The sequence below is a fragment of the Ctenopharyngodon idella genome, chromosome 20, assembly GCF_019924925.1.
Source record: "Ctenopharyngodon idella isolate HZGC_01 chromosome 20, HZGC01, whole genome shotgun sequence".
NCBI lineage: Eukaryota > Metazoa > Chordata > Actinopteri > Cypriniformes > Xenocyprididae > Ctenopharyngodon > Ctenopharyngodon idella.
Genome location: NC_067239.1, coordinates 7,699,582 through 7,711,997, shown reverse-complemented (window position 1 = coordinate 7,711,997; position 12,416 = coordinate 7,699,582). Strand labels below are relative to the sequence as shown.

Below are 12,416 nucleotides of genomic sequence, written 5' to 3'. Positions count from 1 at the left end.
ACTTGAGGAATGCTTACGGACAGTGAGGGAAATCTATGGAATGGAAAAAATAACGTACAGCTTACGACTCAAAATGAGTCTGTTTGTTGAACAGTGGAAACCCTTAATGAAAGAGCTGAGTGAGTTATGTGGAGGAAGTTTTTAAGCACACTTTTAAAAAATTTTTTTTAAGATTGGCTGGTTAACTTTTTGTCATTTTTTAATATTTTGATCCCATCCATGGTTGTTGTTCTGTGTTTATTGGTTTTGATGGTTTTGTTTTAGTGGTGTACTGGCAAATTTTTTAAATAAAATTATTATTAATATATATATATATATATATATATGTCTTTATTCTTCTTGTCATGCAGTCATATTACAATAGTTTATGTATAAATCATAACTATGTACCTTTGCACTTTGTACATGTTTTGCGAGAAGTTGGTTAATAAAAAATAAGTTAATAAAAAATAATAAATATAAAAAAAACAACAACTTTAAAACAAGGCCTAATTTGAAGTGAATTTAAAGACTGAATAGGCCTAAATAACACGTACATGTTGATTTTTTGACCCTCACATAAAAGATAAAGCAAGAGGGAGAATATGGCGTATGTGTGAGATACAAACCAAGAGAATGCACTGACATTTATCAAACTGTTTGGATTTATCCATTTTGACCCTTGTATGCCATTACAGTGCTGTTTACAGAACTAGAATAACAAGTGAATAACAAGGAAATCAATAAATGAAATCACTGATAATGAAGAACAAGGGCCATTTACTAGACAGAAACAGGTGGATCATGTCTTTGTGCACAAAAGAACTTTAAACATTGGTTCAGAAGGACTGTTTTGTTGAGAATGTTTAAGCTTTATAAAAGTCCTGCATGTTGTATTTCTGTATTTCAATCAGTTGCTGTAAATTGATGAAAACGCCTTTTTTTTTTTTTTTTACAGGGATATTTATAATTAACAATTGACATAATTATGTTTTGAGTTCTGTTGCATTAAATATTTTACTAATAATATATTAAGTATTTTATATTAAAATTATATATGTATATATTGGCCAGACTTATCTGCAGTAATTCCTCTCAGTCTATTTTAACCAGACCCTGGCGGTGGACCCTTTTGACAAGTGTCATGGACAGACAGTGCTTATCTCTATCAGGTACAGAGATAGTGAAAAACAGGCCCGATACTTTGTCCATACATGGACCTCGTGTCCCAGTCAAACTTCACACCGGCTGTCAGATGCCATGAGAGCGTTCTCAAATACTTGTGGCTTAAACATCTGTGTGACGGGTCAGTGAGTTTCTCTAGAGCATGTCTTTCCATTTTAAAAAAGCCATTTGAGACAGTTTGATTTGATTTTAGATGTTAAAAATGTTTCTGGTGCTGATTTTATCACAATGATCTCTAAATCTAATATGTCCTCAAAGACCTGGTCATCTAATTTGGTGACCATTATGCACCCTAAAAAAAGCAACTTTATTTTCAAAAGCCATAATGTCTCTATTTTTGAGGATTCCCAATCCTCAAAAATAGAGCCCCCACACATTTATCATGTTAAAATATTGTGAGAAATGGTTTAAATTTGTCATCTTCATTCCCTTCCATTTTTAGCCAAGTGGAAACTTTTCATTTTTAGATCTTCTGACAGTGTTCTTTCTCTTCTTTTTGTGTAGACCCAGTAATTTGTTGAATCTCACCACACCTTACTTCTCCTCCGTGCAGGTGTAAATTAAGTCCCTTCTCAAGAAAATCCCCTAGATTATTCAAATGAGGAAATCATAAAAAGACATCCATCGTACTGACGTCAAGAGGGCAGAGTTGACAGCGAGGCATGACAAAAATAACTTGGGAGGATCACCAAGGTTATCAAAACATTAAGAGCTTCAAGAAGAAAGCAAGCCAAAACAAACAATAAATAGGATTATGATTTATTTTCAGCTAGGTTAGGTTAAACCGTAACATTCTTTAGTTATAAAAACAACATCATCATTATTGCTTGTGGCATCCCCTATCAATTTTTAAATAAACATAATTCCTTTCAGTCATAATCAATTATCTAATTTTTTTTTTTTTTTGTTATTGTTCATCAAGAGCGGCCAACTGAAAACGATGTTTTAGATTTTGAGATATAATAAATATCACATACACACATTTGTAAATAAAAGAAATGTAAACCCTCATTTACTTTATTTCTTCATTAATTTGTTAAAATGTTTTGAAATTTCAAATACTTTAGAAAACCTAAGTAGAAAGACAGAACAATTATGCTCCTCTATATGCCAGAATATTTACTGTTTTAGCTTTTGAGTTCTTTCAATTTTGAATCTTGCTCCTTTTTCATAGTACTAACTTTTTTTGCATATTAGTTTTTCATATTAGCTTCATAAACTACATTACCCATAATCCACATGCGCTGTATTTTTTGTTTGTTTCCGGGCGCGCTTCGCAAAACTCATAACGGTTTTTTCCATGGAAAAACTTGATCCTAAAGCTGTCTGTGTCATGTGTAGGCTACAGTCGTTACCGAAGGTTGTCATTTATCATAGTTATATCACGCTCACATAACATTTTTAAGTTTTTGTGTGTGTGTGTGTGTGTGTGTCAATGGCAAGCAAGAAGTTACGGAGGACGGGCGTTTCAGCTGATCTCTGCGAGCGACTCAAGCGGCATCAGGTGGAAACCTGCCAGGTAAGAGAGTTCCGATCACTGACTAAAACAAGCGTCCTGCTCTTTTACTATTAACAACCACCCATTGGAGGAATCATCGTAGTGAGAAGACTTTTGTAACTCTGACCTATAGGATGTTCTGTCCACCACACCCGTTGAGCTCATGCGTCTGGCTGGACTCAGTTATCCAGCTGCTCTGGAGCTCCTGCGTCTGGTCAGTAAAGCTTGTGTACCGGCTGTGAGCACCGTAAGTTACGTAACGTTACCCCATCAGGTACTGTTGATTTCACGCACGAAGTTTTTCATTAGTAGTGATATTGTTTTTGATGGCAGGCCCTGGATTTATGGAGGAAAAAGGGAGAGCTGTGTTTCTCCACATCACTTCCTGCCCTGGACAGATTACTGAAGGGAGGTCTGCCACGGGGTGCTCTCACTGAGGTACAGTAGTCTACTTTTCTATCTAAGTAGTAGTTCACCCTGAACTAACATTATGCCGTTTACTCCCCCTAATGCTGTTGAAGCCCATTTCTGCCACATTAGAAAAAAATCATGCTCTTGTAAATCATAATTATGAGATTAACAGTTGAAATTATGACATACTGTATGATTTTGGCCACTGAGACACATTTTGTGAGTCCTAAAAGGTTCCTCTGATCCTATAGGCCAAAATCTGAAGTCTTTGATCGCTAGTTTGACGTCTGCCGACAACCGTTGACCATTGTGATCAAATTTTACCTCAGGCCCTGTTTCGACCTTGTATTAAGATTGTTTTGGTCGATAGGGTTATGACATCAAAAGCTACTAGATTAACTCACTTAAATTTTAAATATTGTTAGACAAATAAACAGTAAGTAATAAAATAGGAACAAATAATCAAATTATGAGTAATAGCAAAAATAAATACAACAGAACAAACATAAATGAATAAAACGGTGCTTTTCAAGTTTTTCGTGTAGGTTTAAAAAGGAGATTTTCAGGTACAGATATTGTAATCTAATGTATAGATTAACTATATATAACTATAGATTAAACTTTGTTAAAGTTAATCAGTCAAGAGCAGTTACAGATGCGTAAGTAATGTTTTGAAATGTTGAAAATATAAAACGTTAAATACTGTTATTTGAAATTTTTTTAGAAATGTCATTGAGATTCAACCGATTCATTCAAACGGCTGATTCATTCAGGAAGTGTTGCTCAGAGACGCAAAACAATGCTGTGTGGACTATTTTCGTAGGCGAAATAGAGCGAAACAGGCGATTTGGTGTCTAAAATGTAAGTCATTTGATATTAAGTTCTTGTTCATTACACTGTACGCTGTAATCAATGTCACATTTGTAATCATGCTGATATTTGGAGAAAAACGGCGCTCTTTGTTTAATATTGATTAACTATATTAAATGATATAAATATGAAAGATATACAGGGTCATTTTTGCCCCATTATCTTGAATTCTGGGGCATTCTAAAGGCATTTTAGTAGACTAAATCACGCAGTGAAAGCGTACATTAAATATGCACTAGTCCAACTCAATAGGTGTTTTGTCTGTTTTTTGTAAAGTGAGGGACATACTCGATAATTTCAGATCGTTAAATCAACAATTATGATATCATAGATGATATATATCGCACACCCGACAACACTGGCCCGATCGGGCAAGTGACCGTTCCGTCTGCTGTCCCGAGTGTCGTTCACACTGGCCCCGGGCCATCGTGCAGTCCTTATTGCCGAGCCCTGCATATGAATGTGCCCGGAGACGATGGAAAAACATATGGAGAGCATCAGCTTTCGTTTCTGCTCTAAGAGCCACAATACCACGCCGGACGCTGTGAAGAAATCAGGAATGGTGAGAGAACATTGTGCTTGGTACGTTTTTCCTCTTCAAACCAAACTTGGGTCTTCAGCTGACAAAGTGTAAATCCCGTCTGGCTAGCGCATGCTTCCCATAATGTTTATGCATTAGGTCAGTAGGCGGAAAGTAGGCAGTCTTTAGTGGCTGTTCGAATGCATTCAACCACATGAGCATTTCCACTACGAAAGCAATCCGGTCAAATGCATTTTCGACTACCTCTGGAAGTGGTCAAAAGTGGATAAGCTCAAAACGTTTTACACCCTTTTTACACCTGTATTTATTGTCATCCACTTGTGATCCAATCGACCAATAGGCATCTTAATACCAGGCGGAAACAGGGCCTCAGATGAAATTCTGGCAGTGTCAAAAGTTTTAAGGCACAGTCCTGCAGTGTGGCTTCTCCTACAACAATTGTCAAATCAAAAACCAATAGGAGCACACACATTTAAAAAAAAAAAAAAAAAAAAGCCAAATCAAAATTAACGCTACAGATTGTTTTTGTTTGCTAGCCACCACTTCTATCCCACATGTAAATGCAGCTCATAGTCACCGAACGTGCCACGAATAAAACTCAGAACGAATCTTCTTGCTGTGACGTTTTTAACGTGCCTTTTGACTGCCGTACAGTCTGACATTAATGACAACTGAGAGGAGATCCTACATTGTGACATGAAGAGAGATCCTACATTGTCGTAAAGGTCTATTATAAATCGTACAGTGTGCTCCCGGCTTAAGTCATAATTATGAGATGAAAAGTCGAAACTATGACATAAAATGTTGAAATTATGCCATGCTTGTAGAAATTATGACATACTACTACAGTGGTATAAATCCAACAGTGGTGTAAATCCAAATTAAAAGGTCATAACTACAACATTAAAAAGTCAAAATTGACATAAAAAGTTTAAATTAGCCTTTGTGGAGACCGGTCTTGCCAGGCAACCTTGAAAGAACATCCTCGTGGGAATTGAGATGTACTGTGATCTTGTTGCTCAATTGACTGTTCAGGACATTTTAGGAAACGTGACAGCACCATCCATTGGACAATAAATAAAACATAACATCACAGATGTCATAACCTATTCAAATATTTACTTACATTATTGTTATAATTTTATATCTTTTTATTTTACATGAGTATTTGTGTAAGTGAGTATGTATATTTAAAATTACGCTTTGTCAACGTAATATTAAATATGCATACACATTATTTTTCTTTTATTCTTTTAAATATGCCAGACAGATTATTTTAAATATGCCAGTTAAAATGTTCTGCAGGCTTTCTCCAGGTATTAGAACTTTATTAAAATTATGCCAAACAGAACTACAAATTAGTATGTCAGAATTATGACTTCTTATGTTAGAATTATGACTTGGTAGTATGCCATGATTTAGTCTTCTTATGTATAATCATGATGTTTTTCTTATATAGCAGAAATGGTCTTCCATATCATGGTGTTCCAAATCCATTATTATTTTCTTCATGCCACACAAACACTGTGTCCAAAATCGCATACTGCCTGAGTAGGTACTACATCTGAATATACTTTGCGACCATTAAAAAAAGTATGTTCTAAATAGTTTGAATGTGAGTAGTATGAATGAAATTCGGACGTACTATATTCGCCATGTTGTTACTGTCACGTGACCTATCAGCGTCCGTTGCATCGCTTCAGTTCCATTCATAAATCCTCACCTGTGGCCTCATGGGATAGTAAAGTGTCCATTGAATGCGCACTTCTTCACAGAAGTAGTAGGTCATCTGGGGACTTTTCGTCTACTGTTTTTTGAATACTATGTATTTGGACATACTACTCTTCTGGCATACTGTTTCACATACTATATAGTAGGGAAGTATTCGGAATGTCAGAAACATTAATTTTTCATCAAATGTCGTTTGTCATGATGTCAAACTTGCACAACAGTTGATTAAAAGCTGCAGTGGAGGCACAGTTTATCAGTGAAAGACTTCAATTTCTTTTCCTCATACAAAGCTATTTTATAGCTTAAAAAAAAACGTATAGAATATAGCACAAAAGTCATATAGACTATATCTATGCTGCTTTGCCATTGAGTTAGAGAGACGGATTTTTAAAAAAAATCATGACACGTACCAGCACTGCACCTCAGACGAGCTGTCAGTCATTGTGTCTGAAAGAGACTTGCATTACTACTTATTCAGTTCCTTTCTATGCACTACGTTAGAAGTTTTCCAACCTTTTTGACTCAGTTGTCAAAGACAATATTCAAAGGCCCCCAAAAAGATGTTTCTGCTGTACAATGCTGACAAAGCTGCTCATTTTCAGAAACTAGGAGTGAAATTATATTATATAATAAATTAAATAATTTTAAATAATTAAAATTATTAAAATATTTATAAATAATAAATAAAATTATTAAATTACAAACACATTTTCAAGTCAAAGTTTTTAAAAAAATATTTTTAAAATATTTTTTTATTACTTATAATAAATAATAATATTTTTTTAAATTATTTTTTACCTGATAAAATATTTTAGAGCTTGACATAATTATAAAAAATATTCATTATGGAAATGTCAATGCTTTTTTAAAAAATATTTTATGAACATTTTTAATACCAATTTCCAAGACTTTTCCAGGTCTAGAAATCACATAAAAAAAAAATAAAAAAACCCCTCATATATCCAGGTTTTCCAAGGCTGGTTCTTAAATAAAATTGACAGTTTATAAGGGTACAAATTAAAATGCCAGTTCACATCTTGGTTTTTTTTTTTTAAATCTTGTTTTGTCTTATTTTAAATCTTTTTAAAAATCTTTTTTTAATATAAATCTTCATAACATTGTGAGTAAAAAGTGAGTGAAATATGTGAATGACAAAGTGAGTAAATAATGGCAATTGTCATTTTTGGGGTGAACTGTCTATTTAAGTAATCAGGACGCAGTCTGTGTTTCTCAGGTGACAGGTCCATCAGGCTGTGGAAAGACTCAGTTCTGTATTATGCTCAGTGTTTTGGCGACACTGCCGAAGAGTATGGGAGGTCTGGACAGTGGAGTCATCTACATCGACACAGAGTCAGCATTCTCTGCTGAAAGGTGTTCAAAAAGTTTGCACACTCTCTATGATCTGCACTTTTTGTGTTTCCACTTAAACTAATCATCTTCCTCTCTAAGATTGATAGAAATGGCACAGGCCAGATTCCCAGAGTTCTTCTCAGCGAGGGAGCGTCTGCTGGAGATGGCATCTCGTGTTCATCTCTTCAGGGAATTGACCTGTCAGGATGTCCTGAATAGGTTAGAACACCTCCCAAACACATATAGTATTTAATTCCATTTCTGTACTTCATCAAGAATAGTTAATCTAAAAATGACACTTTTCATTATTTCCTTTTATTCATGAGATTCATTCCAGTTCAGTTCATGAATCAAATTTCTATGCAGAGCTTTTAAGTGATCAGTTTCCTGTAGCTCTAACAATAGAGTATGGTGCTTGCAATGCAAACGTTTTTGCATATGTTTTTGGTACAACAGGGGCAAAAACAAACCATTTTTTTTTTTTATTAAACAGTGGTTTACTGAACAAACTTCTGTCTTTGTAAAAAAAAAAAAAAAAAAAAAAAAAAAAAGTCAGTTAAAGCCAATATTACTGCAACCAGCAGTAACACACACTGCAGTTTATGCTGGGGGAATATTTGTAGTGCTTACACTTTTGTATGCAAAATATTTTAGAATAAGGTTAGAATGATTGCGCTCCTATTTTACCCCACTCCGTCTATTTGACGTGAATGCAAAGTCTATGCAGTTAAAGGGTTAGTTCACCCAAAAATGAAAATTATACCATAATTTACTCACCCTCAAGCCATCCTAAGTGTATATAACTATCTTCTTTCAGCCAAACAAAATCGGAGTTATATTTAAATATATTCTGGCTATTCCAAGCCTTATTAATGGGAGCGAATAGTAACCGAGATTTTGAAGCCCAAAAAAGTGCATCCATCCATCATAAAAGTAATCCATACGACTCCAGGGGGTTAATAAAGGCCTTCTGAAGTGTAGCAATGCGTTTTTGTAAGAAAAATATCCATATACCAAGCATGTCTCAAGTTTAAGACATTGTGCACTTATCCGGTGTGGTATCAAAATCTGACTCCCCTGTATCTTCCTATGAGGGAACGATTGGGATTAGGTGGGAGTTAAAATTTCACAGGTAGTGAGATTTCGGTACAACACGGTACACCCATACTTAGAGTTGTCAAAAGTACAGACTTCTGTACCAATCGGTATGGAAATTTTAAAAATGTGACGCTTTGAGCGCTGTTGAGCAGATTCGTAAGCACCTCTTATTGGCCATTGTGTTGACACGCTCATCAGATATGTTTGTGATTGGCTTCAATGATCAACACACGGGAGCATTTGAAAGCACACGGAAGTGTTTGAATTTGAAAGCAGGCGACTATCAGCGGACTGGTGTGTATCTGTGTAAGCACGTGTTGAAGAGCGTCATTGATGACTGTTTACAACGTTTTTGAAGCGTTGATCACTGAAGCCGATCACAGACATATCCGATGAGCGTGTCAACACAATGGCCAATCAGAGGTGTTTACGAATCCGCTCAACAGCGCTCAAAGCGTCACATTTTTAAAATTTCAGTACTGACGTGGTACCGAAGTCGGTACTTTTGACAACTCTACCAGTACTGAAAATTTTTGGTATGAATACGTGTACCGTTACAATTCTTAATTTTAATATATCTGAAAATGTAATTTATTCCTGTGATGACAAAGCTGAATTTTCAGCATCATTACTCCAGTCTTCAGTGTCACATGATCCTTCAGAAATCATTCCAATATGCCGATTTGCAGCTCAATTATTATCAATTATTACTGGAGCTTAATTATTAATAATGTTTTTTATTGTTATCAATGTTGACAGCACTTTTTGCTGCTTAATATTTTTGTGGAAAACTTCATACGTTTTTTCATGATTCTTTGATGAATAAAAAAATCAAAAGAACAGCAATTATCTGAAATAAAAATCTTTTGTAACATTATAAATGTCTGTACTCTCACTTTTAAGCAGTTTAATGCATCCTTGTTGGATACAAGTTTTTCTTTTTTCTTTCTTTTTTCTTTATTTTTTTTTTTAAATCTTACCACAAACTTTTGAATATTGGTGTATAACACTTTCCACAAAAATACTAAACAGCAAAAACTGGTTTCAACATTGATAATAATAAGAAATGTTTCTTGAGCAGCAAATCAGCATATTAGAATGATTTCTGAAGAATCATGTGACACTGAAAACTGGAGTAATGATGCTGAAAATTCAGCTTTGCCATTACAGGAGTAAACTGGGAATGTGGCCAGGGTAGGGTTGCACCAGCCATTCGTGAGTACTTTCTTAAATTGGAACGTAAAGTCCACACTAGAGGCTTAGTAACTACTAGCTAGTTTGTAACTAACTGTACGTTATTCGATTGCACCATTTGTTCTTAAGGCAGAACGTAAGCTCTCTATAAAGTAATGCGTAGTCGCAAAATATGACGTTTACCCTCAATGATTCAATAGCAGCCATCAAATACGTGAGCAGAACTTGTTGAAATGCCATGAATTTCAGTTTATCCATCATTCTAACTTATTTTGCATCACGTAACTAATAGTAAAAATAAGTTTCTATTAAATACAATACTACTTAAAGGGATATTTCACCCAAAAATGAAAATTCTGTCATCATTTACTCACCCTCAAGTAGTTCCAAACCTGTATGAATTTCTTTGTTCTGCTGAACACAATTAAAGATATTTGGAAGAATGCCAGTAACCAAGCAGATCTCGCCCACCATTTATTACCATAGTAGGAAAAATAAATACGTTGGTAGTCAATGGGGGGCGAGATCTGTTTGGTTAGTCGTCTTCCAAATATCTTCCTTTGTGTTCAGCAGAAGAAAAAAATTCATACAGGTTTGGAACTACTTGAGGGTGAGTAAATGATGACAGAATTTTCATTTTTGGGTGAACTATCCCTTTAATCTTGAATAACATAAGTGTTTTTATGTGTAAATAACATTCAGAAACTGTATTTGAAACTAAATTAATAAGGATCAATAAATACTGTTACAAAAAAACATAAGAAATGACATTCATTGATTACGACTGATTTTATTTGACATGCACAACACACAGCGATGGGGCCGATGCACACAGTGGCGCGCTGTTTAGGATGGGTTCGTGTTGAAGAGCCGTTAACAATAACCACAGAGAGTCAAAACCACAGTTTAACATCTCATCCAAAGGATGGTACTTTTGACAGTATAGTGTCCCTGTCACTATACTGGGGCAGGACCCACCCAGACCACAGGGTGAGCACCCCCTGCTGGCCTCACTAACACCAACCTCTTCAGCAGCAACCTATAGTTTTCCCAGGAGGTCTCCCATCTTGGGATACAGGATGATCTGGCTGAGCCAAAAGAAATGGCATTAAAATTACATTCTAATATGTAATAAAACAGAAAACTGTTTTTAAACTTGAAATACTATTCGACAATATTACTGTTGTGACTGTATTTTTGTAATCAAATAAATGCAGCCTTGGTGATCATAATAGACAATTATTCGTAACTTTTCACCAGTAGTGTATACAACTGAATTCTCTTTGGATAAAAGTGTCTGCTAAATGCATAAATGTAAAAGTAAAATGTAAATGCAATGAATACAAATCCTGATTTTAAATTTGACTACAGTATTAATGCATAAATGAACTGTGAGATCATGATAGTCTCTTATGCTAGACCAGGCTGTATTTAATCTTGTGAACACACATTAGTGGGGCGTTTTATTGCTGCTCTGATGTTGCACAGGCTGGAGCGTCTGGAGGAGGACATAATTGCTTGTCGAGTGGGGCTCCTTATTTTGGATTCTGTGGCCTCTGTTGTAAGGAAGGAGTTTGACACGTCGCTGCCGGGCAATCTAACACACAGGAGTAACTTACTGGGCCAGGAAGCTGCTGTACTGAAGTACCTCTCGCAGGAGTTCCGCATCCCAGTAAGATTGTTTACATGCTTGTGTATGTCTGAATTTTGCAAATATTGCACACTTGTAGTGCATACGGTCAACCACAAGGTGTCGCTACACATTTGTTTATGCGTTTCAGTGCTGTATTTTAGATGACTTCTATATTTCGAACACCAGAGGGTGTGAGAGAGCGCAAATGAATTAGAAAAACACTCTAGGCCCGTTAACACAAAGCCTGCTCCTTTTCCATGTTATCTGATCTTGGGAATTTCCGCACTACTCTAAGATCTTCAAAGATGCATACGTGAAGCCTTTACCCACCTCCTATATCACCAACACATTTATCTTGAAGAGGAAAGGTAGGATTGCACCGGAATGTGGTTTTCCGCTTCCTGCTCATGAAGAGTGTAACAGCTGGAGGGCTGATCCAGGATCAGGTTTTGCTCTGTCTGTACTCCACTTATCTGATAGTTTACAAATGAATACATACAGTGGGGTCCCAAAAGTTTGAGTCTGTGTTTTTCTAATTTAATACATATTTTCAGCAAATTCTTTTTTGAATCATTTCAATTTTTATGATTATTGTATAGAGAAACATACAGTATAAAATACTAGGAAGTTCTGTAGTTCTGTTTACTTTTGTTTTATTGAATACATATTTCCAGCAAATTATAAACATTTAAATTATTATTATTGTTATCATTATGGAGAAAATATAAAATACTAAGATAATTTATTTTGTTAATTTTATTTAATGTTCATTTATTTTGATTGCTTTTGTATTTCTATGTATTTTCTTAAGACATGTTCCAGCTAATTAATTAAATTATTATTATTATTATTAATAAAGAAAAACATTTAAAATACTAAGAAATTCATATTAATGTGTGTTAATGGCCTGTTTTTCTATTCACTTT

General features: G+C 35.1%; 1 protein-coding gene across 2 annotated transcripts in view; it reads left to right on the top strand.

The window, feature by feature from the left end:
- The first annotated feature begins 2,396 nt into the window (after positions 1-2,396).
- rad51b (RAD51 paralog B) overlaps positions 2,397-12,416 on the top strand; it is a 47,422-nt gene continuing 37,402 nt past the window's right edge. Inside the window, exons 1-6 of one of the 2 annotated variants that reach the window (XR_007926726.1) lie at positions 2,397-2,683; positions 2,796-2,909; positions 2,996-3,100; positions 7,450-7,586; positions 7,665-7,784; positions 11,346-11,529. Coding sequence is in view for 1 of the 2 variants with exons in the window: in XM_051874001.1 (XP_051729961.1) it covers positions 2,600-2,683; positions 2,796-2,909; positions 2,996-3,100; positions 7,450-7,586; positions 7,665-7,784; positions 11,346-11,529 (744 nt within the window). In the remaining variant the exon portion in view is untranslated. The remainder of the gene's footprint in view (positions 2,684-2,795; positions 2,910-2,995; positions 3,101-7,449; positions 7,587-7,664; positions 7,785-11,345; positions 11,530-12,416) is intronic. The other variant, XM_051874001.1, reaches the window with a different exon arrangement.